Below are 26,795 nucleotides of genomic sequence, written 5' to 3' on the forward strand. Positions count from 1 at the left end.
GAATAAACTAAATACTTTAAAATATAACAGGAGGGGATCCCTCACCCAAGGTTCCTTCTGTTATTCTCAAGTTTTCCTCAGTTTCTCCTTGTCTTTGTTTTGGAGGGTTTAAGGTTGGTTTAGGTTCAGTTCAATGAACATCTGTGAACCTCTCTGTGGCATCGCTTTGGAAATTTGATACAACAGGGGGTGAAAACTGGAGAAAATACATTTAATAGATTCTTAGATGTTTGATAAGCAGGTTTGAGGTTGCAGCATTGGGACACAAAGTCACACTGGTGTTGGTCTGGTCCGTTCTTTTACTAAATGCAAGACTGCCATCTGCTGGTATAATATTACAGTATTGATGAAGTTCACAAACTTGTAAGTATTTGAAGTATTCCTTGTGTACATTTGTGAAAAAAATTTTATGTTGTTTTCACAAAAGGTTTTTCTCCTGAGAATTTTTTTAAAATGTTCTTCAAAATCTTTAATTGAAATGTACATGTATTACTTTAACACAAGGTATGTGCATACAGTATTAGTTACTTCAGCAAATGAAGAACTTAAAGTTTACAGTTCAAGCGGTATGGCAGTTGTTCAGTTTTTTTTTACCTGGCACAGTGCAACATCTTAAATACAATATTGGCTAATTTGGTCAATTATTTCATAGTACATCAGTCATTATAGGAATTGAAACAATGAAAAAAATCATGACTTATTTTGTATATAAGACTATGAACCATAAGTTTTAAGACTGAACCCCCCCCCCCCCCCCATGCAGTTTGATCCACTTATTTTCCTACTGATTCATTACATTTACATTTATGCATTTAGCAGACGTTTTTATCCAAAGCGACTTCCAAGAGAGAGCTTTACAAAAGAGCATAGGTCACAGATCATAACAACGAGGTAGTCCCAAACATTGCAAGCAGCCAAAACATGAAGCATACATTGTGAAAAAACTAAACAAGTGCCAAAGGGAAGACTCATAAGAGCATGCAGTTATACAATTATACAAAAAAAAAGTTATACAAATATTTCACAGCCAGTACGAGAGTTAACTTTGTAATAACTAATCTACAAGAGCAACAAGTCACTCAATAAGAGTCATTGTGATCCTGGAGGAATTCCCTGATTCCCATGCAAGTCACAGCTACAGTACTGTATATACTGTAGGGTCCAACCCCCTTGGATTCCACCTCCCAGGAACAGCATCCAGTCGAACTTATCTTAAGAATACTTGTTCATAGCGTTCACATCTTTCATGGGTGATCGTTCTGTTGTTCTCAGAAATACAATTTCTTTGTTGCACACAAACACATGGTTGACATTGGATTTCCCCCATACCTGTCCCATCTTCTCTAGAGTCTAGACGGTATATCTTTTGGTGTTGGGAAAAGCTTTTGGATATAGTGTTTTTCCCTTAAGTGCTTAAATAGGTTGTTTACTGTTTGGCAGGTTATATTTTTTTGGGCTAATCATTGGTAACAGGGTCAACGATGATGAGTTTGGAGTTTAGAGTTTTCAAACTTCCAATTCCAAAGAATGGATAGACCTCTTGACAGTTTTCAAATGTACAATCTGTATAAGTGTAGATATGATCACCTGACTTAACGGTGTCATCATGGTGGGTCACATTATAAAATGAGACGAAACTCTCATCATAATTCACAAAGACCCCGACTTTCTTTGTCTCTCTTGTCATAGAAAGAGATAGCATAGTACCATCATGCACACTTATCTTCCCCTGCCTGTGCCTCAAAGTCCAGCAGCCTTCTTGAACAGTGCAGCCCGAAGTCTTCTCCTTGTTGATAGAAGCTTTGGCCACTCCTACAATCCAGCCGTTCTTTGGTACCGCCACAATAAAATAATGTGACCCAGAGGAAAACCCGTCTTTTGCCAAAACACAGGGAGCTTTCTTGAAACGTTTATGGGTGTTTGATGCAGGTTCCACAGTGTTTTTGGGCTCTTCGACAGGATCAGGTTCAGTTCCAAGTTCCGGAGTGTTGGGTTCTATAAAGAATGGAATGGTTGTATGCGCCAATATTGAGTAATAACATGACACTTAGCACATCATATTTGTTGAATGTGAACAATGATTTCTTTAAGTGAGAGAGAAAACTATTAATCAATTTATGATATTACACAATTACGTTAGTATGTTTACTTACCAAAGCTCTGTGGGTTTTTTCCAGTGTTTTGCACATCTTTATCATTCACTTCAAGATCAACATGTGCACTGTCAGCATCCAGATTGATGGTTCCTATAGAGAATGGAGTACTATTTTCAATGACAAAAACCCTAAGACATTTGTTTAAAACAATCTGTTCAAAATTCAGCAATATATCACTTATCTAAAGCTGTATGATTCCCATGCAAGTCACAGCTACAGTACTGTATATACTGTAGGTTCCAACCCCCTTGCATTCCACCTCCCAGTAACAGCATCCAGTCTAACTTCTCTTGGAGTACTATTGGCTGATCTAAAGCTGTCAAATGCAATTATTTATTACAAAAAATGGAACAGTGTAATTTCACTTACTGTGAAATGTGACCACATCGCTGTAATCTGTGAAGAGATGTTACATTATCATGTGTGGTTCTATTTTCCTAAACAAAATAATAGACAAGATTTTATGTACTCACCCAATTTTCTGGTATTCAAAAAGTCTGTTGAAAAAAGCATGGGATTTCTTATTCTAAACTGATTCCACTGTATGCTTTTGTTACAGGGAAAGTGGTTGGATATCTAACTTCGTATAAGATAGATTTACTGAACACACACACACTTACCTAATTGTTTCTTGAGATTTTCTGATCAATAAAACAAGACAAACAACTGAATTGGTAAGCAAGAACATCATTTTATCAGGAGTTATTTTCTTTTATGAGGCTTAACCTCTACTGTATGTTCTTACTTTGTTCTAGCTGTAAGTTTTTGTTAAAGGGGAACTGTTTGGATATCTAACTTTGTATAATATACATTTACTGTATACACACACGCACTTACCTAATTGTTTCTTGAGATTTTCTGATTAAAAAAACAACACAAAAAACTTTTACAACAAGTTTCCAGGCCTAACCTCAACTGTATGTTCTTCCTTTACATATGAATCAGTTTTAGCATCTTTATCAGTTATTCATTCACAGTGGAATACTGTATGACCCTGATGTACAAGCAGGGGAAACATTGTTTTCTATCACACAGCCAAACACAGTCCTTACCATTCTGGATAATATGCGATTTATCTGTTGGAGAAATTGTATTTACATTAAATAAGAGTAACAATATATATTTTGTTCAAATGAGTAAATCTTCTGTGGCCAGTTAAGATAATATAATTTAAAAAAAAATGTACATAACAACACAACTTACCAAATTGCATGAAACCGAGATTCACATCTTTGCCATCTACAGTGACAAATAGTAATTTAGTAATCAAATAGAACTTCTCTACAGAACAGTGAGGCTCATCACCATATCAATAACAGTAAAAAGGTCCTAATATATAGAGTTAATCTATCATGTTCATACACAGAACTCAGTATATGCTTCTGCACAACACTTTTTATGATGAGATTGTATATCATAAAATAAAAAACTGTGAGTATAGAAAATAACCCTGAGATAAAATGTTTACATGCAAAGACAAGATTTAATTCAATGTTGTACTTTGTCTTAATGTCAACAACTATATTAAAATGACTTACCTTTTAAGACAGCTGTTTCATCCTCACTCCCGTGTCTTTTTTTGAACACATTACATGTAGTATTTTGTCCGGATCTGGCCCATGATTGAGCTGTGAATAAAAAGTTAAAATAATTGATCATGTAATGAACATCCACATGAATTTTGGTGCATGTCTTTATCTGTGACATAAAAATGACCTACTGTATATTGTCATCATTACTAAAATGTTACAGCAACCTTCTTGCAACCAGTAGACTTAAAACACAAGACTATAGACTAGTTTACTCTGCCTGGCCTTTGATGTACATTACAGTAATTGACATGGCCAACATTATGGGAAAAAGCAGGGGGGAGATCTTTCTTGTCATTAGAAGCACCATGGTGATCGCTCAAACTGTGGTTATGTTTTTGTCATAATGTCCACATGACAACTACAGAAAATGTGCAACAGCGACCTCTAATCTGTGAGCACTGAAATGTATAACTGCAACACTAGCTCCACTATGTAGGTGGAATTATTGAATAATCTGGCTGGTCCCTATAACCATTCGGTATCTGATGGTACACCAGGGCTATGTGAAAAGTCACAAATCACTATGTAGAGATTAAGACAACCAGAATTCATAGAGGCTGAGATGGAAGTTCAACAATGTAGATAAAAAAATTTAGTAAAACAATTTATTGAGACTCTCAACACCCCCTACAGATTTAGCATTGGCATCTTTGTCTGGGGTCTCAAGAACACCTGAGCAATGCAAAGCCAGGTTGGTTCAATGACCTTACACAGTTTGGAGGAATAGGGGCAGGAACATCTAGCACATCAGGTAGGTCTGCACAATATATTTACTGTTGTTGTAAAACTGAAAGTGAATTGTTATGCAAAACCCCCAGCAATTGCATGTATAAAGTCGGATTTATGAATAAATGTCCTGTCCAATATGCTCACATTCTCTACTGGAGTAGTGCAACCATTTGTTAGAGCTATGGGTGCAGCCCCCTGGTTGGTTGCCATCTAGCTCTCCATCACGTTACTACAGCCTCTACTTTGTACTGGCAAGTGGCATTCAGTACATGGCCATATTGTGCAGAACACAACAGTCCACAAAGCAATCACTGGATTTCAGAATCTCAACACTGGTTTCAGCAATCAGAAAGGCATTTTCATGCACCCAAATGTTCTTTATATTAGAATTCTGAATGTTGACAAGCTTGATTGAATGCACATTTTTTGCGTGGTCATGCCTATAGTGTATTGTTATCCTATATGCAGTCTAAACTTATGTGGTCTGTTTGAAAAAGTATTCCATCAATGGCATGAAAATTGCAATATTGCATATGTAGAGCTAATCATACATTTCGATGTCACGTTTTAGTTGGTTGGCCTGGGTTTCTGTTGCATCAATATTTAGGCTTGTGTCAAAAACTCTAAAGCGAAACATACCTTGTTGTGTGTTCCTTCTCTTCTTGTATAAGCAACACAAAATGAATATGACCACGGAAATCAACAGGGGGGCGATGAAGACCAATAACATTAAGAAATTAATTAATTTGGGAAACAAATCATCTGAAAAAGAGATGAGCATGCATTTGGTTATTTCCTGCCATTTAGAAAAAAAAGAATTTAAAAAATCAAGGTGGACGAGATAACAATATTTTGACAAAGTGAAATATATTCTACTAAAGAAATGTGTAGCTGTACACAGTATTTCAATCCTGAAAATTCATTGCAACATGAAATGGCCTGAATAAATCATCTTTATTGAACAATTTAAGTTTAAGATAAAGAGTATTGCTTTATTACTTACTTGAAATATCTATCTTCATCTGTAACATGTGGCCAATGAGCTGCTGTTGAATTCTGCATGTAATTTGGTTGGAGTTTCTTTGTGCAACAACTAGTCCTTTTATGTCATAGAGACCATCCTGGCCTCTAGATGTCTCTATGAGTTTAGCAGGAAGTACTTCCCCTTTACTGTTCAGCCAAACCAGTTCAGGTTGGGGGTGCCAGCCTGTAGATCTGCACAACACTTCCAGGCCCCAGCCACTGGGGTTTCCAATTTCAACCATTGGCAAAGATCCCTCACCTGCAAATAAAAAGAAAGACAGAATAAAAACCACCAACCAGAGCTACAAACAGTATGTTTAGAACACAACAAAATAGAAGCATATCTTGGAATACTACCTTTGACAGAAACTTTGACCTCAGCTACTCCCTCATTCCAGTTTGCTGTCAGAACTCCACATATGTATTGTCCACTATCAGATAATTTAGCGTGAATCAGTTTCAAGGAGATGTTGCCTTTCTGAAGTTCTTCTCTGAAAAGGGACGTCCGTCCTCGGTATGTTGTGTCAGCTTCTGCTTCCACGTCCTTCTGGTTTTCGTAGACATGAACTGTCGAGATATTATCTGATGATTTTATTTTGATCCACTTCACCTTTAGGTTTACAGCACTGATTTTGGGTTTGAGGTGACATGGCAACGTTGCGTTCTCTCCTGCTAGAACATCGACTAAACCTCCCAAGACTTCAAATGTGTCTGAAGTTTGAAAAAGGGATCAAAAAGATGAGTATATATTAATATACAGAGCCTTCAAGCATTTAACTGGGATATCATTTTAAATTGTAAATACATTTGTGCTCTTTGCACACTGTACACTTTGAACACAACACAGTTCTACTTAATATCAAATGGCTAATGATTTTAACTTTCAAATAAGGTAACAGGAGAATACACCCAACAGGTATGACACAAGTAATAAACTACAAAATTAAAAAACAAAGTAAACAAAAAAAATGTACCTTGCTGGTTGGTAATAGTCAGTAGGGAGAGCAGTTTGAAGAGCAATACATATTTCATTCTGCAAACCGGATGGCACTGAACCCTAGAATAGATGAGTGATTAGTGAAGAGGGATAAGTGAATGGACCATGACTGACAACCAGTTATTAAAACATCACCATATCACAAAAATGCTAGTATTATTTAATCTCCTGTTGTTTTTTTTACCCACACACCGTGTCGAAAGTGAAAATGACTCTGTTGTCAGTCCGACTAGGCCTAACCCCTTTAATGAGCGCTACATTGACAGTGGAGTAGGCTAAAGGCAAGAAATTGCATCTGTGAAATATCTAGTGATTATTGTCCTTCAACTGTAATCACTAATAGCTGCCACCCCAACACTTGATCCTTACCTAGAAGTCACCTAAGCGCCAAATACCAATTGATAGCATAAGTCGATGCCAAATTATCAACTTCCTTGAGGGTTTAGGTTGGTTGAGGGGCAGTTCTATGGGCGTATGTGAAGCCCTCTGTGACATGCTTGCGTGTAAAAAGGGCTATACAAATAAATTTGATTTGATTTGATAACTAATACACATCTTCCCCTTAATTGTCCGTTTAAGCGTTATTCCGTTTTCACAGTTTGGGTCACAACCAGTTGCCCATTTTATTAAGTAGGCTACTGCCAAATGGAGATTCGATTTTCCATTTGCACAATACTATACAGATGTAGGCATGTATAAAATATATTCGTTGGCCTATTGGTTATTCTGGAGTCTGCTCTTACCGTCTCGCCCCTCTGGATAACTTTAGTAATCGAAATGTTTATTTAGTGTTTAGTTGATCGACGCCGAGCGATTTGACACCCCACCATCGCCATTGCTTATGCCGACTTTCACTTTCGAAAAGCAATGCGCCTGAATTAGAACATTTGGCTCTAGCATTGACATGATAGCCACCCGCCTCTCTTTTCAAATGATGGCCGAAACATGTATTGAAATAACATTGAAATATTCACAATATACATGCATTTTTGCATGGATCATGAGGCCTTATTCTCCATCTTTTTGGGTTGGTACTTTGGAAAGTGAGCCACAGTGTGCGCCATGTCGTTCTCCAATTCTGTCGCTAGGGTGCGGCACGACACCTCTATCAATTGACAAAATCGCTCAATGGGATTGAATTTAAATTTCTACTGCAGCCGCTACCCGATAGTCGCAGTTCCTCAACGAACGGGTGTGTGACTGTGCCCGCCGGTCTGTGGATCGGGTTCACACTACCCTCTCCACACATGATGGATCATAAGAAAACAGAACCAGACCTTTCCTATCGCAACGGGATTACTCTGTATGGAGAATTCACAGCCATTGAAAACCGAAAAGTCAGGTACGCCGTGAGTCTAACAGAAAGGGACCTCACCATTCAAAAGATCACGTCCACGCCAGCAGGACGGAGCAAGGTGGTTTACAACTTAAAAGACTGTGTCGGTTGCCGGGCTTACAGGGGAGATGACAACACGGACACTGCAGCGTACTTCTCTGCTTTTTTCTACCCGTTCAAGAAACGCTGGATGAGTTCTGGGTTGTCACGTCAAAGGCTCGAGCAGTGCTTTCGGGTTGAACTGCTCCAAGACTCGCGTGCCAACCTGGAGGAGGCAGACAGATGGGCTCGCGCCATCCGTGACAGCTCAGTTCGACACCAACATCTGAGAAACGGTAAGAAAAGTGACAGTTTAATTCAACAAAGTTATGTGAATGAATTCATTTAATGTTTGCTGTATTACATCACTCAGATGGATTCACTATCTAATCTTTGTCACCTGACTCGGAACATAGACCATTCTATTACCTGTTCTCACATTACAGTAGTCCAACTGAACAATTCACAACAAGGATCATGCATTATACAACAGTAGGGTGCAAAAGAACAGTCAGAAAGACTATATGTTCAAGTTCATAATGCCAAGAGGTATAATTACTCCGCTGACAATCTCGCACTGAAGCCTCATTGTAGTGTTCAAAAGCTAAGCCATCTGATCAATTGTTTTGCTCCATACTCTTCTCATATCATATGTTAAGAAAACTCGAACTTTCTCACCTGGAATCATATTACTAATACTGTGACCCAGATAAGATTTCAATTTTGCTGAACATTTTTTTTGTAACCAGACCAAAAGGTGCTTGAATAGTATAAGTCTCACATTTTCTTCCCAACTGGCTAAAACAAGCTTTAACTCTAAAACACATCTCTACAGCTATTGTAATTCTGTCGCCCTGGAGGTGTTGTCTGAACCTGAGCTGCACATTGGTAGACCTCTATTCAGTTTAGTCAACCTAAACCTCATAATTGAGCTATGATAACAAAACAGGTAGACAGAATAGTGTCACCATTGTTCTTTAAGAGGTCAAACCAATCCTGGTTCAGCTGCTATAATAACATTTGCTGTTGCTCGGGTATGATCTTACAATTCACAGATACTGTTTTATGGAGCCTATATGTTCTTATATGTTCACCCTCTCATAAATAGCATTTAGCTCTGATCCTCTGTATTGATTATCTGTCAGCGCATGCCAGATCCATTCACAGACATAATTGTGCGGTGCCAATCAGAGACTATGGCTTAAGGTAAAAGGTTGTGACCTAGTGCACTTCACAAACTGCAGAGTCATTGGACTGGAAGACAGGTACAGAGGTCAAATGTCAACCCACATCATTGTCCCCCTGTGGCCATAGCAACCAAGTGACCAATTGAAAACGAGGTACTTTGAGTGTAATAGCGACACAGCTTGTGGCGTGTATTTAGCTACATCATCCTTAGCTGGTGTTAGTTAAACAGAGAGAGAGACAGAGAGTGACACTGAGAGAGTTCTACTGTGTAGAGAGCCTCAAAGGACGCGAGGTGCTATTGAGATGCAAACAGAGGTATTTTTATCCACCTAATGCATTCATTCATGATTCACGCCCATTTTAATGGTAGGCAGGTTTTAGCCTGCCATACAACCTTTCCACAGCATTGTCAATGCCGTCCCACACTTAGCCATGGGATACTCATTCTGTCCAATCGGTATGATTGCCTGGTATTGACAAATTGACTTGGGTAAGGTCTTGACCTTTTAGCCAATATGATCTTGACGACCAGTTTAAAGTAAACCACGTTTCACGTTGGGTGTTGCATCTGCTTGTGAATCAACATCAACTCCCAAACCTTCAGGCAAGCTTTCTAATGCTGCATGCTACCGTATAAGTATCTGAAGCGTGAAATTAAGAGAATAATAAATAATAATGATGACGGGGACTTCATAAGGATTGCCTTGATGCGCATCTCAAGGGTTTCTCCTTTTAGACACGAAAGCAGGTCACTGGTAGTCAGTACAGACAATGGCGAACATGCACCATAGCATAACTGGTTGTTAGACAAAGTACATAAATACTATAATCCTTTAGCCGTCATTCCATTACTAACTAACACTGTTGGCCTCCTTTCCGTTTTCTGTGAGATACTATGATCTGATGTTAGCTGGTTAAAGTTGTTCAAGCCAACAACATTTGCCCTCTATGGTGTGTGTGTGTGAGTAAGTAAGAGCGTGCGTGTGTGAGTATGTGTGTGTGAGTAAGTGGGAGTGTGCGTGTGTGTGTGTGTGCTTGAGGACCCTGCAGTGAGACAGCAGCAGTAGCGGCAGCCCTCTCCCTGAGGACTCGTGTCGGACGTTTTCCAGGATGGGGTTTGACGTGCTGTCAAGACCTCTGGCTCAGGCTCTCTGTCTCTCTCCCTCTTTCTCTCTCTCTCTCTCCTTCTCACTCTGTTCCTCTCTCTTCCTCTTTCCGTGTCTCTTTCATTCTCTTTCTCAGCACCCATTTTTGTTTATTTCTCCCTATGTCACCTTGTCTCTCCATCCCCATTTCTCACTCCCCAACCCCCCCTCCACCACCCTTTTCTCTCCCTCCCGCTCTCATTCTCTCTCTCCCCCACCCTTTCTCTCTCTCTTCCCCCTTCTCCCTCTCTCTCCCCCTCTCTCCAACTCTCTGTATCCAGAACAGCTCTGTGTTTTAGGACTGACAATGTCATGGTTGCCCTTTGAGAATAAGGGGGAGGACAGGAATCAGGCCCGACCTGACGTATAATGGGAAACTAAACCCCAGTACTACAGAGGTCCGTTAACAGTGCCAGCTCGTTATTCGCTTCAACTCAGCAACTGATGTTCATCATTCTCATCCTCTCGGAAAGACCCGTTTCTTGTTGTGCCTCTCGTCTAATTCTGGGCGGAGGGAACGCTGCCTCTGAGTGGTGAGAGAGAAATGTGGTTGTGGGTTTTAATGACTGGGTCCTCCACACACAATCAGCCTTCACTTTATTTTTGACAACTTACAGCAGTTCTGCTGGTTCCATCTGATGTTGGGCCTGTTCGTAGTTTCCACGCAAGTTTGCCGTCTTTGGTGTGTCCTGGTGCAAAGAGTCTGACTTTAAGATGAAGAGACTCAAAATGACAGTTTTCTTTTTTATTAAACTGACACTAAATTCCCCCTGCAGGAAGTACCCACGATACATCTCTCTGGGGTGTGACAGTCAGCGGCCGCTTCTTTTACACGCTCCTCTCTCTCCTCTTGTCTCTCTCTCTCTTTCTCACTGTCTCTTTTCCACTTTCTTAAGATAGATAAGACAGAGCTAACCACCACCAACACCACCTCCTCTTCCACACCCTCTGGTTTGGCTTGCAACTCAGCCACAGTCTGCTAGCTCACTCAAACAGGCTTGTACACACACAAACAGCTGTATGTCCTGTATTTAGCTAGAACCGACAGTGCACCCTAGCAGGTTGTGCATTGTAAAAAGTCTGTATCTCAATTTGATTGTGTATGTATTGCAATAAATAGGCTACACTAATTGAGAAACAGTTTGCTTTATGTACAGGAACTGGTCTTGTATGTCACTCTGTCATGTTAGTCATTGTGTTGGGGACAGTCGGAGGACAGATTGTGATGTCTCTTGGTACTATCAGATTGTAATACAGCAGTTTGGTTCTTGAACAAACAGTCGAGGACAATGTCGCATGGAAAAACACTGTTACAGTTTCGAGGTCAATGCCACAGGTCTTGACAATATCTCCCTCTGAGATCTTACATTAACATGTAGTCATTTAGCAGACGCTCTTATCCAGAGTGACTTACAGTTAGTACAGGGACATTCCCCCCGAGGCAAGTAGGGTGAAATGCCTTGCCCAAGGACATTAAGTCATTTTTGCACGGCCGGGAATCGAACCAGCAACCTTCTGATTACTAGCCCGATTCCTTAACCGCTCAGCCACCTGACTCCCTAGGCAGATCTTCCGCAGTTCAGACTTCATAACAAGAAGAGCGTGCAAAATAGTGTCTGGTGAGGATTCCGATTGTGACCTGATTCTTGTTTACCGTCCTCGTCAGAAGCCCCATCACAGACTCTACAGACTCACCACGCTCGGCCACTCTGAAGCACAAACGGACGCATGCTCAGGTTACCTTCAGGTATTTCAGGTTTGTTGAAACAGACTAATCTTGTCTACGAAGAGAGGACTTTTGTATGACCGAGTGTGCATGGCCAAGTTATGGCCTTTATCCCATAATGTGTAAACTGGACTCTCTCCTAATGGAGGTTTGTTGAGGCTTTAGTACACCGTTGAGTGACAGGGATAAACTTAGCGGAGTGTCTAAAATATTCATGTGCTAGCTAAGCATGATTATGGTTAATATGAGCTCTGAGCTCAGTAATGTTGATTTTCTCTGACACCCAGATTTGGACCGCGCACTCCTACTCGGATGCAGTGTACGCTATCATGAATTGACGAAACCTTAGATCAAATGCTTTTGAGCCGTACACCAAAGTTCCCTGTGATGTCAGAGGGAGCCACGACTGTTCTGTCCCCGCTTTCCAGCGTCCACCCTGAACAGACGCAATTTTCTCGTGGTCAAACCAGGGCAAGCTTAAACCAGCCATACATTATTGATGTACTGTAGCGTGATCTATCTATGCACCAATAACGGATGCGCTCAAACCATGCAAATTGGTCAATTGGAAAGATAATTGGAAAGACTGAAGTGGACCTTAAGACGACAGTGGTGCTGGTGTGTTTCTCTCCTGGAGTTGAGAGTCCTGTTCTTCTCCCTGATGATGTTGAACAGGAGTCCTACCCTCGTGGCTCCCTTGTTTGAGGTGATCAGTGATCGCCATTCCCCTACGGTCGTTGAACAAGAAGAAGAAGAAGAGGAAAGGAAGACCTTCATACTTGTACCTGCCTCAGGACAGGGCTGTCAGACAGTGACAGAATATAAATAGCAGGGATTTTTAACACAGACCGAGACCAACCACGCCTGTACCAGTAAGTCCCTCATGAGCTTATAATGAATGCAGTCATGTGTCACTTCAAGAGGGGGAACCCGTTATTAACCACTTAGTCATTGACTAATGTTGAGGAATGCGTTGGTGTGTCCGTGGTTCAAGCAACAGAACTTGGATATCTCTATGGCTAAACTTGTCCAACGCCCATCTCGTAACCACCATATGTCAGAAGAATTGAGAATCCATTAGAGAGTAGTAGTTGAGATAAAACGTTATTAATTACTATAGGAACATTCAAATGTATATGTCGTTGAGGCTGCTGTGACATCAAAACAATCAATGTCAAAATAATAATTATAATCCAAAAGAGAGACAGAGAGTTTTACCTGCCCTTCTGCGTATGTTTGACGGTAAAAACTGATCATGTAGAACAGGGGGGTATTCCAGAAAGCAGGTCATGAAACATACCCTGGTTACCTCCCCAGCTGACACCCAGTGTTGTAGCAACATTGCCAGTAATCTGCTGCAACATTGTGTCAGCTGAAGGGTTATTGTATTCGGTTATGTCGCAAAACCTGCTTTCTGGAATACCCCCCAGGAATATATAATCAGTTACTAGGCCACTTTGCTGTTTTAAGACTCTGATGTCTGGTTTTCATTTGGCCTGGCATTCAATATTACACAGCTGTGATGATTTCATGATAGTTCTGGAAAAATCTCACGCTTCTGGGACAACGGAGATGAGGGCCTTATCAAAGAGACCGCAAACGTTTTTGAAGGTCACACACAGTCCCATGTTTACCGTTGTCAGGACAGCTCTGTGGTGATTGGTTTAAGTCTCCTTCAGTGTCACGTCTCCTTCCTCGTAGCTTTGTGAGGCTCCAAGTTAACTTCATCAACCCTTTCCTCGCGGAACGTCACTGAATAAATGACCTGTTTGATAATCTTTGTTATCACCTGTCTGTGTCTATTTAGCAAAGGGCACTAGCAAACTGATAAGGAGCAGGATTATGGTTCAGTGGGCTGTTTCTATACTCTGTCGCAATCACAGGCAGAGATTAACATATTGGAGCCGACATAACATGTAGCTGCTTATTTACATCCATCCACCATATATACATGTTCACCCATGTATCCACACACACAGAAGGCAACCAATCAGATTGTAGAGATCCCATTCCGCTCTCAGACAAACCAACACCATCCAGCATCATCAGTCACAATCAGGATTCTAGAAGTACTGCAGTGGCTTCTCTGAACACAAAAGCTGGCCATTGTAGCCTGACCAACACAATGACTGACGCGCAGAGTAGCCCACCTCCAGAGAAACAATTTTAATTGTTTGTTGTTTTTATGTTGTCGAAACATACTTCGGCGTGATTTGCCTTGTTCGGCATGTCGAGCCCTGTTGTTGTGTCCAGCCAGCGGATGACACGGGGGGGGGGGGGGGGAGGACCCAAATGAGATGGGTAACGGTTGATAAATGTGTGGAATGCTTTGATTCTGGGAGGGGTGGGGAGGGGGGGGTGAAGAGGAAGTGGATATTGGGTCTAAATTAGTCTACAGAGTGCCTGTGGGCGTTAGACAGCATGGTCAACGCTACAACTGCCAACCTGGTACAGAGGGCGCCCTTGCCAAGTCATGATTTATGAGGGTTCATGGCATCCAAATATCCCCCTAAGGGCCCTGTCATTAGAATCATCACAATGGGGTCGAGAGGAGGTCGTCTTTGGTACTGGCACAAGGTTAGATGGCTAAAGTATTTCTCCTCTCGTCGTTGAATACTTGACAAAGTCTTTGAGATCATTATGTCTAGCCAGTTGATAAAAGGGTGGATTGATGCAATAAACATTTGACACAACAAACAGAACTGAATTATGACACTCCCTTATTTAAGAACCATTGCTCCAATGTCCTCAACAACAAGAAACTGCTATTTCCCCGTAAACAGCAGTGGGTGGTTCACTCATTAACCTCTCACACACACATTATCCAGTACAGGTGTGTCTCTCAGAAAAAGGGCCTGGTTTTCGATGATCTCTCACGCATGTTATTGTTAGCACAGCTATCGTACATGTTATCAGCTGACGTCACTCAACCAATCACTGCAGGTGTGTTGATTGAAGGTAGGCCTTCTGCTTTAAGGGACACAATCACTGCAAGCATCCATAGACCCAGACACACATGCTCACACATCATGTGTTGCTATGTACCTACATATATTGCGCAAATGCTGCCCCCATCCCCATCTCCTCCGTGCTATGTTCTGTAGCGTTACTACAGGGGGGTTCTTAATGTTCTGCAGTAGAACTCTGCATGTGACTTCACCCGGCTGTTGGTTTGTGCAATGTCTTTCAGTCTGTTGGGGGGGGAAACTCTCCTGCTATAGTCTGCGTCTCTCTTCATTAGCAGCAGTCTCTGTTTGGGATCCCACACTGCGTGAAGGTTCCTCTCATCTCTCAGATCTTTAGGGAGGTTCCTTGTCTTCTGAGGGTTAGGTTGGTAATTGCTGCTTATCTGTTGGTCCGTGGAGCCTTTGACTTAGCTTGTTAAAAGTTGACACAAAAGTTAGATTTGATTTTCTATTCCACGGGGGGATTCATATCCTACTGTATGCTGCCTGTCTTGTTATTGTCTGTACTTGAGCGATGCTAGCTGCTTCAAGGCAGGGCGGTTTAGACCCACTCCAAAGACAAACCTATTTCCAGTGCAATGAAATGGTTAAATCACTACGCAAGTGTCTTGACTGGATATGTTCTGTATCGTTATCTAAGGATACCCTATCACACGATTTGGAGATAAACATGTTGCTATATCCAGCGCTTTGAAGAAGGGAAACCGCCACACGCCCTTCAGTCATAAACGTTCATCAGTTCCTCAGTGTCTGACCAAACTCCACTGACTGACACAGATAGCTAGATATAGCTTGTGATTCATAAACTCTGTGTGTGTGACAGAGCTCATTCCTTGAACTTCAAAATGACAATCGTTCCACGCAACATTCTTTGTCATCTGCTCACTTGCCGGAATGATTCTCCCTCCAATCATTTGAATGCTGCAGGCAACTGGGGGGGGGAGTTGAATTGTTGTCACAGATTTGCCTAGCGAAGACCTGCCGAAGGACTCAATAACACCTGCCACAGCTTCTCTAGACGCTATCCCCTAAAACATCGAACCAACTGGGCCCTTCCAATCACACCAGTAGCTTATGCTGTTGTCTTAACATTCTCAGTACAGTCAGAATATCTCTCAAACCAGTGAAAGAGATAAGAGACCACTGTACCGGAACCTTCCCTTGCATTTAACTCAACAACAAAAACAACCTTCATAACACGTTTCATGTCTTTTAAACAGGCGACACAGTATTCCTGGTGGCTCAAACTTTGCCTTACCTCTGCTACGGCCTCCGTCTGTTGCCAGGTGTTGAGTCAAACTTTGCCTAACCTCTGCTGTGGCCTCTCTCTGTTGCCAGGTGTTGAGTTCAGTGAGGTGCGCCGTCCCTGCAGGGTGATGCTGCTGGTCAACCCTCAGAGCGGGAAGGGAGACGCCCTCAGCCTCTTCACCGGACACGTCCAGCGCATGTTCCATGAGGCCGGCATCCCGCACTCTCTGGTCATCACAGGTGGGGTTCCCATCACACACACACACGTACAGACTCAACACAACAAACACCCACAAGGATTCATTGCAGGTCGGTTAGTGTCTCAACTGTCCACGACCGCAGCATCTAGCCCAGAGGCCCTGCAAGCGGGACAGACAATCTAAACACAAAATCACTCGTCCATATCTCTTCACTCCAGTAGGCAATGTGGCCTTAGAGTAACTCTCTCTCTCTGTCTCTCTCTGTCTCTCTCTGTCTCTCTCTGTCTCTCTCTGCCTCTCTCTCTCTCTCTCTCTCTCTGGCTAACCCTGTTCCCCTATTCCTGCCCATCTCTCCTCCCCCCTTCATCCCTCTTTTCCTCCCGTCCTCCCCTCACTCCCTCTGTCCCCGCGGCATCAGTTCTCTAAATGTTTTCATTCTGTCACAGTCATTACGATGATCAAGTGCCAGTTTGCCCATATGCAAACCCAAGCAGTTATGCAATCTACAGTATGTGCACACACGCACGCGTCCCAGTAAATCTAATGGGAATCCGATGTGAAGTCGTACGCCGTATTGATGTGGTAATGCTGTTCATAATGAGTAGCTGGCATGTGGTTAATGATCATCAGAAAAGAGATTAATTTCTGGAACGCCGCTAACTCGCCAGCAGATGTCCTGGTCATTTCACATGGCTCGCATATTCAAGCTCTGCAGTCTGTTGAATAAATCTGCCCTTTTAAATCACGGCGGTGTCAAACATCAGCCTTGAACTAAGTCTTTCTCCTCAGAGAAAGAAAAGGAGAGCGGGAGGTGGTGAGGGAGAGGGAAAGGAAGAAAGGAATCCTCTTACTCCTTGTCGGGTAGTAAGTGCTGAGTGCGTGAAAGCAGAAAAAAGGGAGAGCAGCGCTTACCTCAGACTTCAGGGAATCTTCTGGAAGAGTTTCATCCAGAGAGCCTTATTTGAATAGACTGAATTCCTCTGTCTATCAAAGAGGGCAAAGATTCAGAGGCGGTCGTCACTACTGCCTGTGAAGAGACATTGTGCTTTCGCGTACAGATCTGGTTCTCCAGTGTCATGCAGATGAGGCGGGGTACCAGGTGGTTCCTACCTGGCTCTAGTTTTGTGTTGTACATGCAAGCGGGAGAATACTTCCCCCGATTTTAAACATTATCAGTGAGAGGAAAGCAGATCCAGTGTCTATAAATGGGAGACAGGACACTGGTGGCTTAGAGAATACACTTGTGTTCAGGTTACAAACCATCCCATAGTCAGGTGGCCTTCCAGATTTTTATAAAGTGTTATGTTGCTAATTGGAGCACGCTTACCCATACTCCTAAGTAGGGCTGCTCTCCAAACAAACAATCGTTCTCCTTCCAGCAATAAGTGACACCCATTCATCGTATATAATATGCGATCTACAGCGTCACTATGACATAGATGACCCTAACCATAATACAAACCCTCTAATTGCAGCGCTTTTTAGACAAACGTCATGCTTTAATTGGAGCTTGAACTCAGAAAGAGCAGTCCTAGTGTGTGAGCACAGCGCTAACCTAGCCTCTTACAGGCCTGTACAGCCTGTAACTGGGCTAGCAGAGGGGTTAGCATCGGGATGCTAACGAGAGGGGACAGTCCCCTTATTGGAGCCAGGGCAGCAGGCATAGCTAGAGGGGGTAAGGAGGAAGGATGAGTCCACAGCCGAGGAGGAGGACGGGGGGCACGGAGAAGTTGGCGTGAGGGTCTCTCTGAAGGCCCCCTCTGCTCCCAGCCTGGGCTGGTCAGGAGATGCCTGTCAGGTTAGATAATAACAACATGCTTCTTTTGGCTCTCCTCCCACTAGGAATACACAAGGTAGACATTAATATGGCTTTTTGTCAGGCCTGGAAACGCACATACAAAACGTGCGTTTTTTTGTCACAATCTAACCCAGATTTCCGCAGAGCGGCCCGAGCCGAAAAACTCGGATACATTTAGTTTGTTGACAATTCCATCAACTGTTCACCAGATATAGACTTGCTGAAGTTGCTTTCGAGTTTACATCAAGCCTTCCCACAGGGAGAGGTTTTGGGATGAGATGTCTTTAGTGGTATCATTTCCACTGTGCTCAGTCCAAACACATGTACTTGCTGTGGAACCCAGTACAGTGGTCTTAGAACACTGTGTTCCAACAGGCTGGTTCTCTGGGGGTTGACAAGAGCATACTAACGTACCGGTTCTAACCCCTCAGGCTCTTACAATGTTTAACACACACACACACACACACAGACAGAATGTACAAGATCATTACTGCCTCTTTTAGTGGACTATCGCAACAGATCTGAACTTACACACACACACACACACACAAGGGCACACACACTCGCATGCAAACACAGTGGCACTGCAGTGGACAGAAGTGCTGATTCACTGTCAGGACCTGCTTTTACTGTCAGTGCCTGTCTGTTTCTGAGAGGGTGGCTCGGGGAAGTGTGTAAGGGATGGAGAATGTGGAGCAAGGACAGTGTGTGTGTGTGTGTGTGTGTGGCTGGTGGGTATGGAGGTTATGCCTCTCTCATGAACCTGTGTCGTAACGAGATATTTTAGTGAGATGTCATCGACTGTCCTCAGTTTCCCTCCCCCCCCCCCCACACACACACGTACACACACACACACACACACACACACACACACACACACACACACACGTACACAATTTGCCCCTCCCACAGGGTAGTGCAGAAACTAGGAGCTGTAATGGGTAAACCTGCACAAAATGGAGTTGTGCATTCAGGCCAGAGGCACCCTTGCCCAGGCTATAAAAGTAATGTACCCAGAAGTCTTTTCTCTCCACAACAACCAAACATAAAAGACTATTAATTGGGCAATAAAATGTTCCACTTCTGCCTTCATCATCTCTCTTTTATCCTCCACTCCCTCTTTGCCATGACCGCCCTCCCTTCTTCCCTCTTCTGTCTTTTCTTCATTTTGTCCCTCCCTTCATCTTTGCTAACTCCCCCCCCCCTCGCTCCCTTCCTCCCCCTTTACTGTACAGTACATCGATTCAAACTATAAAGGCAGCGATAAGCGCTGGCTAAGCGCTGACCCGTCCCCTCCCTCGACACTCTTTTCCCACTCCCCCTCTTCTCCCCCTCGTACCGCTGCATGGCCCGTCACGCCATCCACAGAAACACTTCATAGTTTATAGCATCTGCACAAGCCAGTGGGATGTGACCGGAGGGCAGATAAAGGGAAATTGATTCCCCCTCTCCTGTGCTCCTATCGAAGCACAGCTGAGGTAAAGAAAGCTCCCGGTAACTGGAAGCCTCCCAGGAGGTAAGCTGTTTGTGTGCGCGTGCTTGTGTGTGTGTGCGTGACAGACAGGCTGAGTGTCAAGACCAGTTCAACGCAATACAGAGACAGGGAGGACAAGCTCGACAGGAAGAACAGAAAGCAGGTGAAGGGTGAAGACAGAGTGAAGAGCATGAATTGGGGTTATGGTGTCTCAAGTCTAGGGCCAGGTGGCACATGCTTTATTTAAATAGACAACACAATGTGTTACACAGAAGGGAACAAAAGGGGGGGGGGGTGATACAAACACTGCAGTTTGACAAACTTTTGAAGCAAAGATAAGGAAGTGAGAGAGAGAGAGAGAGAGAGAGAGAGAGAGAGAGAGAGAGAGAGAGAGAGAGAGAGAGAGAGAGAGAGAGAGAGAGAGACAGAGAGAGAGAGAGAGAGAGAGAGAGAGAGAGAAGGGGAGAGAGAGAGAGAGAGAGTGTGGTAATCTGTGTACATGTGTGTGGGGGTCAGAGATAGGGTGTACGCCTATCTGTGTATGTGTGTGCGTCAGAGAGAGAAAGAGATTGTGTGTGTCGGTGTGTATGAGAGAGAGTGTGCGTGTGTCGGCGTGTGTATGAGGGCGAGACCGTGTGTAAACACTCCTATCCCCTGTCTGAAGGATTAGGGAAGTGTAGTGGAATAAAAGGGAAGCTAGGGAGAATTGTACGGCGAGACTTAAACCGTTACGTTCACACCACCCTGTACTGCCCCCTGCAGGGGAAACACCCAGCTGCCTTTCCTACACAGGAGGTCAGCGTACATCTGCACTAGAGGCAGCCACTGAACTCACTTTATCTAAATCGTTGTTTAAATCAGGAGAGATGGAAAGAGGTGGAAAAATGAATACAATGCAATAGCAGGGTTTGTCCATTCTGAAACGGGCATTTGCTTTCGAGAACATGCTAACATCTCTAACAAGTTGAGAGCTACTCTTATTTAGAGACCACTTCACTTGATTATTTGATTTCCCTAGTTTAATTGGATGAAGTGCTCTGAGGTAATTCACCCTGGGAATCAACTTTGCCCAGTCATAGATACTTCATTCAAGCGCTGTGGATTGGCTTTCCTCTCAGACTCTGAAGGGTGCTGGTGGGGAGTGTGCTTGTGTGTTTCGTGTAATAGATCACACTTCCAAACACATACACACTGGTAAATACACACTACCGGTACCTGACACACATACACTGTCACAAACAAACAACGAGGCCTCAACATGTAAGTTGAACAAACAAGCCCTGGTCTGTGTACACAATCTGGCAGGATATGTATGCATGTCCAAAAAAACAATATGTGGATCACGTACCACATTTACGAAGGTGGAGCGAGAGCAGTTTGGTTCTTGTGCGAGTCTGTCGCTGTTGTTCCGGGCCTTCTGATAAATACGAGGAGAGTGGACGCGAATAGTGCAGGATCCCAATCCTCACCAAAGACACTCTTTTGCACTCTCCTCTTGTTATGAAATCTGAACGGTGTCATATCTCAGCGACTTCCAGAGTCCAGGGCGCCTGGAACATCATCGCCGCGGCAACCGGAACATCACCCCTGAAAGTCCTCCCCAGACCATGTCCTCCGCAACGTCCGGAAACACGATGCGGCCTCGGAACCTGCAAGTACCGCCACTAAGAAACGACACAATCCAACAGTGTGCGCGCGCGCGTGTGTGTGTTTCCAGAACGTCAGAACCATGCCAGAGAGCTGGTTCGCGAGGCTGACCTCTCCCAGTGGGACGCCCTGGTGATCATGTCTGGAGACGGCCTCCTGTTTGAGGTGAGACCCTGGGCGGCTCCTCAGAGCCACATCCATACATCGGTCCCTTTAGCAGACGTGAACGCGCTCTCGTTCATCCATGACCAGCACACGATAGTCAACACGACTTACATACATTCCTTTTTTCTTTTCTTTTTCATCCCCAAAGGAATGTACAATTAGTGCGTATGTTAAGTGCAGTGATTAATCAAGGACTGAGCACGGAAAGGTCTTGACAAGTGTGTGTGTGTGTGTGTGTGCGTCTACGCCCCCAGGTGGTGAACGGTCTGATGGAGAGAGAGGACTGGCGAGAAGCCATCCAGATTCCCCTGGGGATCCTGCCTGGGGGGTCAGGGAACGCCCTGTCTGCATCCATACACCACTACTCTGGGTGGGTCATAGCACAGACATACACCACTACTCTGGGTGGGTCATAGCACAGACATACACCACTACTCTGGGTGGGTCATAGCACAGACATACACCACTACTCTGGGTGGGTCATAGCACAGACATACACAGTAAATAAGCAGCGTTGACGCGTACTGGGAGAATCAACCCTACTGCTAGCTCTTTCTTTAGCCCCCCGATTCCCAGCACAATCAGACAGTCACACAAAAGCCCCATCACCCAGACCAGTCACACAATATCAGGAAGGCCCCAGAGTCTGCTTTGTCCTCTCTCCCCTCCTCCCCCCCCCCTCCCCTCCCCCCTCTTCCACCCCCCTTCCCTCCTCCCCCTCCTCCCCCCTCCCTCCCTCCCTCTTCCACCCCTCCCCCCTCTTCCACCCTCCCTCCTCCCCCTCCTCCCCCCTCCCTCCCCCTTCCACCCCCCCCTCCTCCCCTCCTCCCCCCTCTTCCACCCTCCCTCCCCCCATAGGGATGTCCAGCATGTGTGATTTTGTGTCAGATAGCGTTGGCAGGGTACACAGGCCACCTAGCTAGAGTTTCGAGGATCCTGTGGTTGGGTCTTAGTCTCTGATGCAGATGAATGGCCCCGGGGGGGGATGTCGAAGTTGGGTTTCCAGACAGAGCCCCCTCTGCTGGTGTGCGGTGAACACCGCAGCGTGAATCCAGTTGCAGAGACACCGGCCGGGTTTAATGTGCGACACAAATCTGAGAGAAAAGACGAAAGCCTTGTACTGAAATATGTTATTACGTTTCGAACATCCTCACCAAACCTCAGGGAACAAGGAATTCAGGCAGATACATTTAGAAGTTATTTTTGTCATGTTTCAGACTAGTGACAAGGACAGATATGAATATAGATGCAACCTCAGTGCTAGTCAGCTCCGTGGAGACCTTTTTGTTCATGGCTGAACTGGGCTGGGATGCTAACAGCAGGTTGGGGCGGAGCAGAGCTGGGGAGGGGGCGGGGTAAGGTTAGTGACCCTCCCACCCCCTCCCAGCTGAGGCTGTCTTTGTTGTGCTGCTCATAGTCTCCCTTTCTGCTTAACATGAATCCCTACTCAAAATCCACTCCCTCTCCTTACTATTCGAACCCCTCATTAGCTTTTGGGGGCCCCTCCCTCCACCCACGCACGCGCCCCCCTTTGTGGCCAAATGTCTCCTCACGTCCCCTTCTTTTAACTCATTCTGACCCCCCAACCCCCCTAGCCACCCCAAAACACTTATGTCTTCACCCCCCACCAAGTCCTGACTCTCTGCCCCCCTCCCTCCCCACCTCCCTCCCCCCGCAGGGCCCAGGCGGTGTCGCGCGAGGAGCTGCTCGTCAGCTGCGGCTTCCTGCTGTGCAAGGGCCTGGTGGGCCGCATGGACCTGACCTCGGTCCACCTGTCCTCCAGCCGCCGCCTCTTCTCCTTCCTGTCGCTGGCCTGGGGCTTTGTGGCCGACGTGGACGTGGAGAGCGAGAAGTACCGGCACGTGGGCGCCGCCCGCTTCACCGTGGGCACCCTGGTCCGGCTCGCCTCGCTCCGCGTCTACCAGGGCAAGCTGGCGTACCTGCCCGCCGAGGCGGAGGCGGAGTGCTCCACGTCCATCGAGGTGTCGCCGCAGCGCCCGCCCCCCTCGGCGTTCTGCCCCGCCTCCCTGCTCTGCGGGCCCGCGCACGACTCGCCCGCCCCCAAGGCCACGCACACCCTCCACAACTCCTGCAACTCCAACAACTCCTTCAAGGGGAAAAAGAACGAGGCGGCGCCCGGCCACGGGGCCCTCGCGGGGCCGCCCGACTCCCTCCTGGCGCCCCTGGACCAGCCGGTGCCCAGCGACTGGGTGGTGGTCAAGGAGGAGGACTTTGTCCTCGTGTTGGCCATGTACCAGACCCACCTGGCGGAGGACCTGCTGGCCGCGCCCCAAGCCAGCCTGGAGGACGGCCTCATCCACCTGTTCTACGTCCGAGCGGGCATATCTCGTACGGCGCTTCTCCGACTCTTCTTAGCCATGGAGAAGGGCATGCACATGGCGCTCAACTGCCCGCACATGGTCTATGCCAAGGTGCGGGCGCTGAGGCTGGAGCCGTGTTCGCCCAAGGGGGTGATCACTGTCGACGGGGAGGCGGTGGAGTATGGGCCTGTGCAGGCCCAGATACACGGAGGGCTAGCTAGGCTAATCACGGGCTAGGATAGGGGTCAGTGCCGCGGAGCTGGGCGAGGCATTTCTTTGCACTTTCCAAAAAAGGCGAGGTCGGAATTTTGCCGTCGAAACCTTTGACATGCGAGTGCCATGGTTCCATAGCTAAACCCTTTTGAAGGATCCACTCCGAATAATGAGTTATAATATTAATGAATGACCTTTTTTTATAGACTGTTAACCTCCCTTGTCAGAGGCAACCGAGCTCCCCTTTTCGCACCAAGGGGACGACAGTTGTGATACTGCTGTTTGCGTGTGGTGAGAAGTCTGCAATCATAACTCACTCACCCGCATCATACAGTCCCTGGCTATCAAATACCCCCCCCCACACACACAGAAACCCCGAACATACAGCACACATCCAAACGTGCACACAACGGTTTCCCACCCTGAATGGCATGTTTACGACCATGGAGGGAGTCATCTCTATGTTGTAGCACAACTGCCATCTCAATTTGAATGATCTTCCCCTCATGCAGTGCTTTTGGGTGGTGAGGCCTTGCTGCTCTGCTGCACTGGAGTGGCCATGTGGAAGATACAAGCTTTACCCGGGAGCTAGCGGGGACATTAGAGACATGCCCTTACTTGAACTCACTTTACTATGGGCCCGGTGGCTGTCCATTGCACCATCGCTTTTTCAATCACACTCCAGCTACAACACGAGCAAGTGGAACATCTGTTAACCTCAGCATATCCAAATCCAATTCTTGCATTCAGCCTATTCTTAAATGGCCTGCTCGTTTTGAGCTTGTTTTGCTTACCTCATTCTACAATGGCGACGACCAGCTTTGCACAAGTGCACAGGTTGAGAGAATTGGAGGAAAGTGATGGGCCTTTTTATATTGTGTTGCTAAAACTGACTATGGCCCGGCCTGTTTAGTTCTGTTCTGCGGTTCACATGAGGTCGTCGATGAGTTGTGGTGCCCTGGCTGCAGTGCGTCTTCAACGCACATCCCTCCCTCCCTCCCCCCGTTCCCCCCCCCCCGTCCCTCCATCCATCCTCTGAGAACTGCAGTGCTCCGCAGAGCTGTCCCGCAGTCACACACACACACACCTCCCCCCTTTCCCTATCAGCACCTATGTGTCCTTATTGTCATCAAGCTTTAACCCTCATACGGAGATGAAACTACCAAGGAATGATCTCGGCACACCAGTGCTGCTGCTAAGCTAACCCTGCTATGGGATGTAGCACAGAACTCTGGAGAAGGAGGGCGGCAATTATTCTGCCTTAAACACAAAAGGGGGGGGGGGGGGGAGTGCATGGTGGATTTAACAGCACATTTGTGGGAGGAGGGGAGGGAAAGGGGGGTGGATGGAGAAAGAGAGGTAAGAGAGCGGGATGGAAGGAGGAGGGAGGGAGGGAGGGAGGGAGGGAGGGAGGGAGGGAGGGAGGGAGGGAGGGAGGGAGGGAGGGAGGGAGGGAGGGAGGGAGGGAGGGAGGGAGGGAGGGAGGGAGGGAGGGAGGGAGGGAGGGAGGGAGGGAGGGAGGGAGGGAGGGAGGGAGGGAGGGAGGGAGGGAGGGAGGGAGGGAATATTGACTTGTTAAATTCTGCATGAGGCAGGCAGCATTATGTTCCTGGCAAGGCGTCCTGGCCTTTCCCCCACCTCCCCCTTCTTTCTCTCTCTCTCTCTCTCTTTCTATGTCTCTCTGTCTCTGTCTACTGAAAACACTGGGGAAGAATTAGCATAATTTTACAACACTGTGAAGAAAGGGGAAATGTTTCTATTCATAATATATATTTTTGAAGGGTACGTTTGACTGACAATTCTTCACCTCAGGAGAAAAGGGAAGTGTAGTGTCTCGAGGTAGGTCTGGGGGGAGAACGTCGGGGTGTCTGGTTCGACTAGACCAGGCCTGTGTTATCACTGAGTCGGTGCGTATTTGGGCCACCGACGCTCAATGCACGCTCCCGCGATCGCACATGCTTTAATGTTTCAGTGAGACCCGCCGTGCAATAATTGTGGCATGTATGACGTAATCCTGCCCTCAGTCTAGGCAAGGGGATTCTTTAATTACGGACCAAAATATGTTCCACAGGAAAACAAATGTGTCACTGCAGCTGAGTTGCACGTGAAACCACTTTGTTTAAAAATACTATTCTAGATAAATATAGAAATATACTGTGTCTTCTCCGACTACATTGTCCAGCACCTTGGAACAAATGACTTACACGAGACAATTGTTTTTGTATACCGTCTCCTAATTATTGCTTGTCCTTTTGAACACGAGAAATAAAACACTCCTGTTCTGGGGTCGGCGAGCACATACCTTGTTCACGTTTAAAGTATCCTAATAGCTCGTGGAGACACGAGATCGTAGCCCGTTTTGAAGCTTTCCGTTTTCTCAAAGCCTTTTTTCCTATGCAAAGTCTGCCTGTGGTACTGAATGACGCAGGCCTCGTCATTGTTTTGGTGTGCCTTGAACACGCACACACACACGTACGGTGCGTTTCCCGCTGCCTTTGGGTCATTGTGACCCACCCTCGTAGCGCAAGAGGTGGGTCACAATGACCCGAAGGCAGCACAGGGGTTAAGTGGGGCATGGACTGTATTTGATGTACTATGCTGTAGAGGTAGCGAGGGCCCTTGGTCTTTCCCACGCAATAATACTTAGGGCGCCTACGGATTCGAATGCAGGTTTGTTTTGGCCTATAGACATGGAGAGAATGAGGGGTGTCATAGTGCCCGAGTCGTAACCTGGTTGCAGTCAGACCCCAGTAGGAGCAGGATGCCTGACCTTGCAGACAAACTGAACGTGCAGCACTTTACAGTACGTAGAGAAGGTACTGGATCTTATAG

General features: G+C 45.6%; 2 protein-coding genes across 3 annotated transcripts; one reads left to right on the forward strand and one right to left on the reverse strand.

The window, feature by feature from the left end:
• Window positions 1–747: 747 nt before the first annotated feature.
• On the reverse strand, window positions 748–7,364 carry LOC146237687 (butyrophilin subfamily 3 member A1-like). The gene is made up of 14 exons (XM_084685815.1): window positions 7,241–7,364; window positions 6,475–6,557; window positions 5,858–6,211; window positions 5,481–5,759; window positions 5,117–5,239; window positions 3,695–3,784; window positions 3,360–3,395; window positions 3,209–3,232; window positions 2,994–3,014; window positions 2,777–2,797; window positions 2,630–2,653; window positions 2,526–2,552; window positions 2,154–2,246; window positions 748–1,995 (listed from the first exon to the last, which is right to left on the reverse strand). The coding sequence occupies exons 2-14, from the start codon at window positions 6,530–6,532 to the stop codon at window positions 1,457–1,459; spliced, it is 1,689 nt and encodes a 562-aa protein (XP_084541941.1). The 5' UTR covers window positions 6,533–6,557; window positions 7,241–7,364; the 3' UTR covers window positions 748–1,456.
• Window positions 7,365–7,374: 10 nt separating this feature from the next.
• Window positions 7,375–24,919, forward strand: sphk1 (sphingosine kinase 1). 2 transcript variants are annotated; one of them, XM_084685817.1, is made up of 7 exons: window positions 7,375–8,183; window positions 11,254–11,269; window positions 16,270–16,385; window positions 21,335–21,429; window positions 21,684–21,799; window positions 23,108–23,391; window positions 23,521–24,919. In XM_084685817.1, the coding sequence occupies exons 1-7, from the start codon at window positions 7,745–7,747 to the stop codon at window positions 23,985–23,987; spliced, it is 1,533 nt and encodes a 510-aa protein (XP_084541943.1). In that variant the 5' UTR covers window positions 7,375–7,744; the 3' UTR covers window positions 23,988–24,919. The 2 variants fall into 2 exon arrangements, with proteins under 2 accessions (XP_084541943.1, XP_084541942.1); XM_084685816.1 differs by lacking the exon at window positions 11,254–11,269 and having other exon boundaries at window positions 7,375–8,168; window positions 16,236–16,385; window positions 23,108–24,919.
• The last annotated feature ends 1,876 nt before the right edge of the window (window positions 24,920–26,795 follow it).

This window comes from Hypomesus nipponensis, chromosome 21 (assembly GCF_054491055.1).
Source record: "Hypomesus nipponensis isolate SF chromosome 21, ASM5449105v1, whole genome shotgun sequence".
NCBI lineage: Eukaryota > Metazoa > Chordata > Actinopteri > Osmeriformes > Osmeridae > Hypomesus > Hypomesus nipponensis.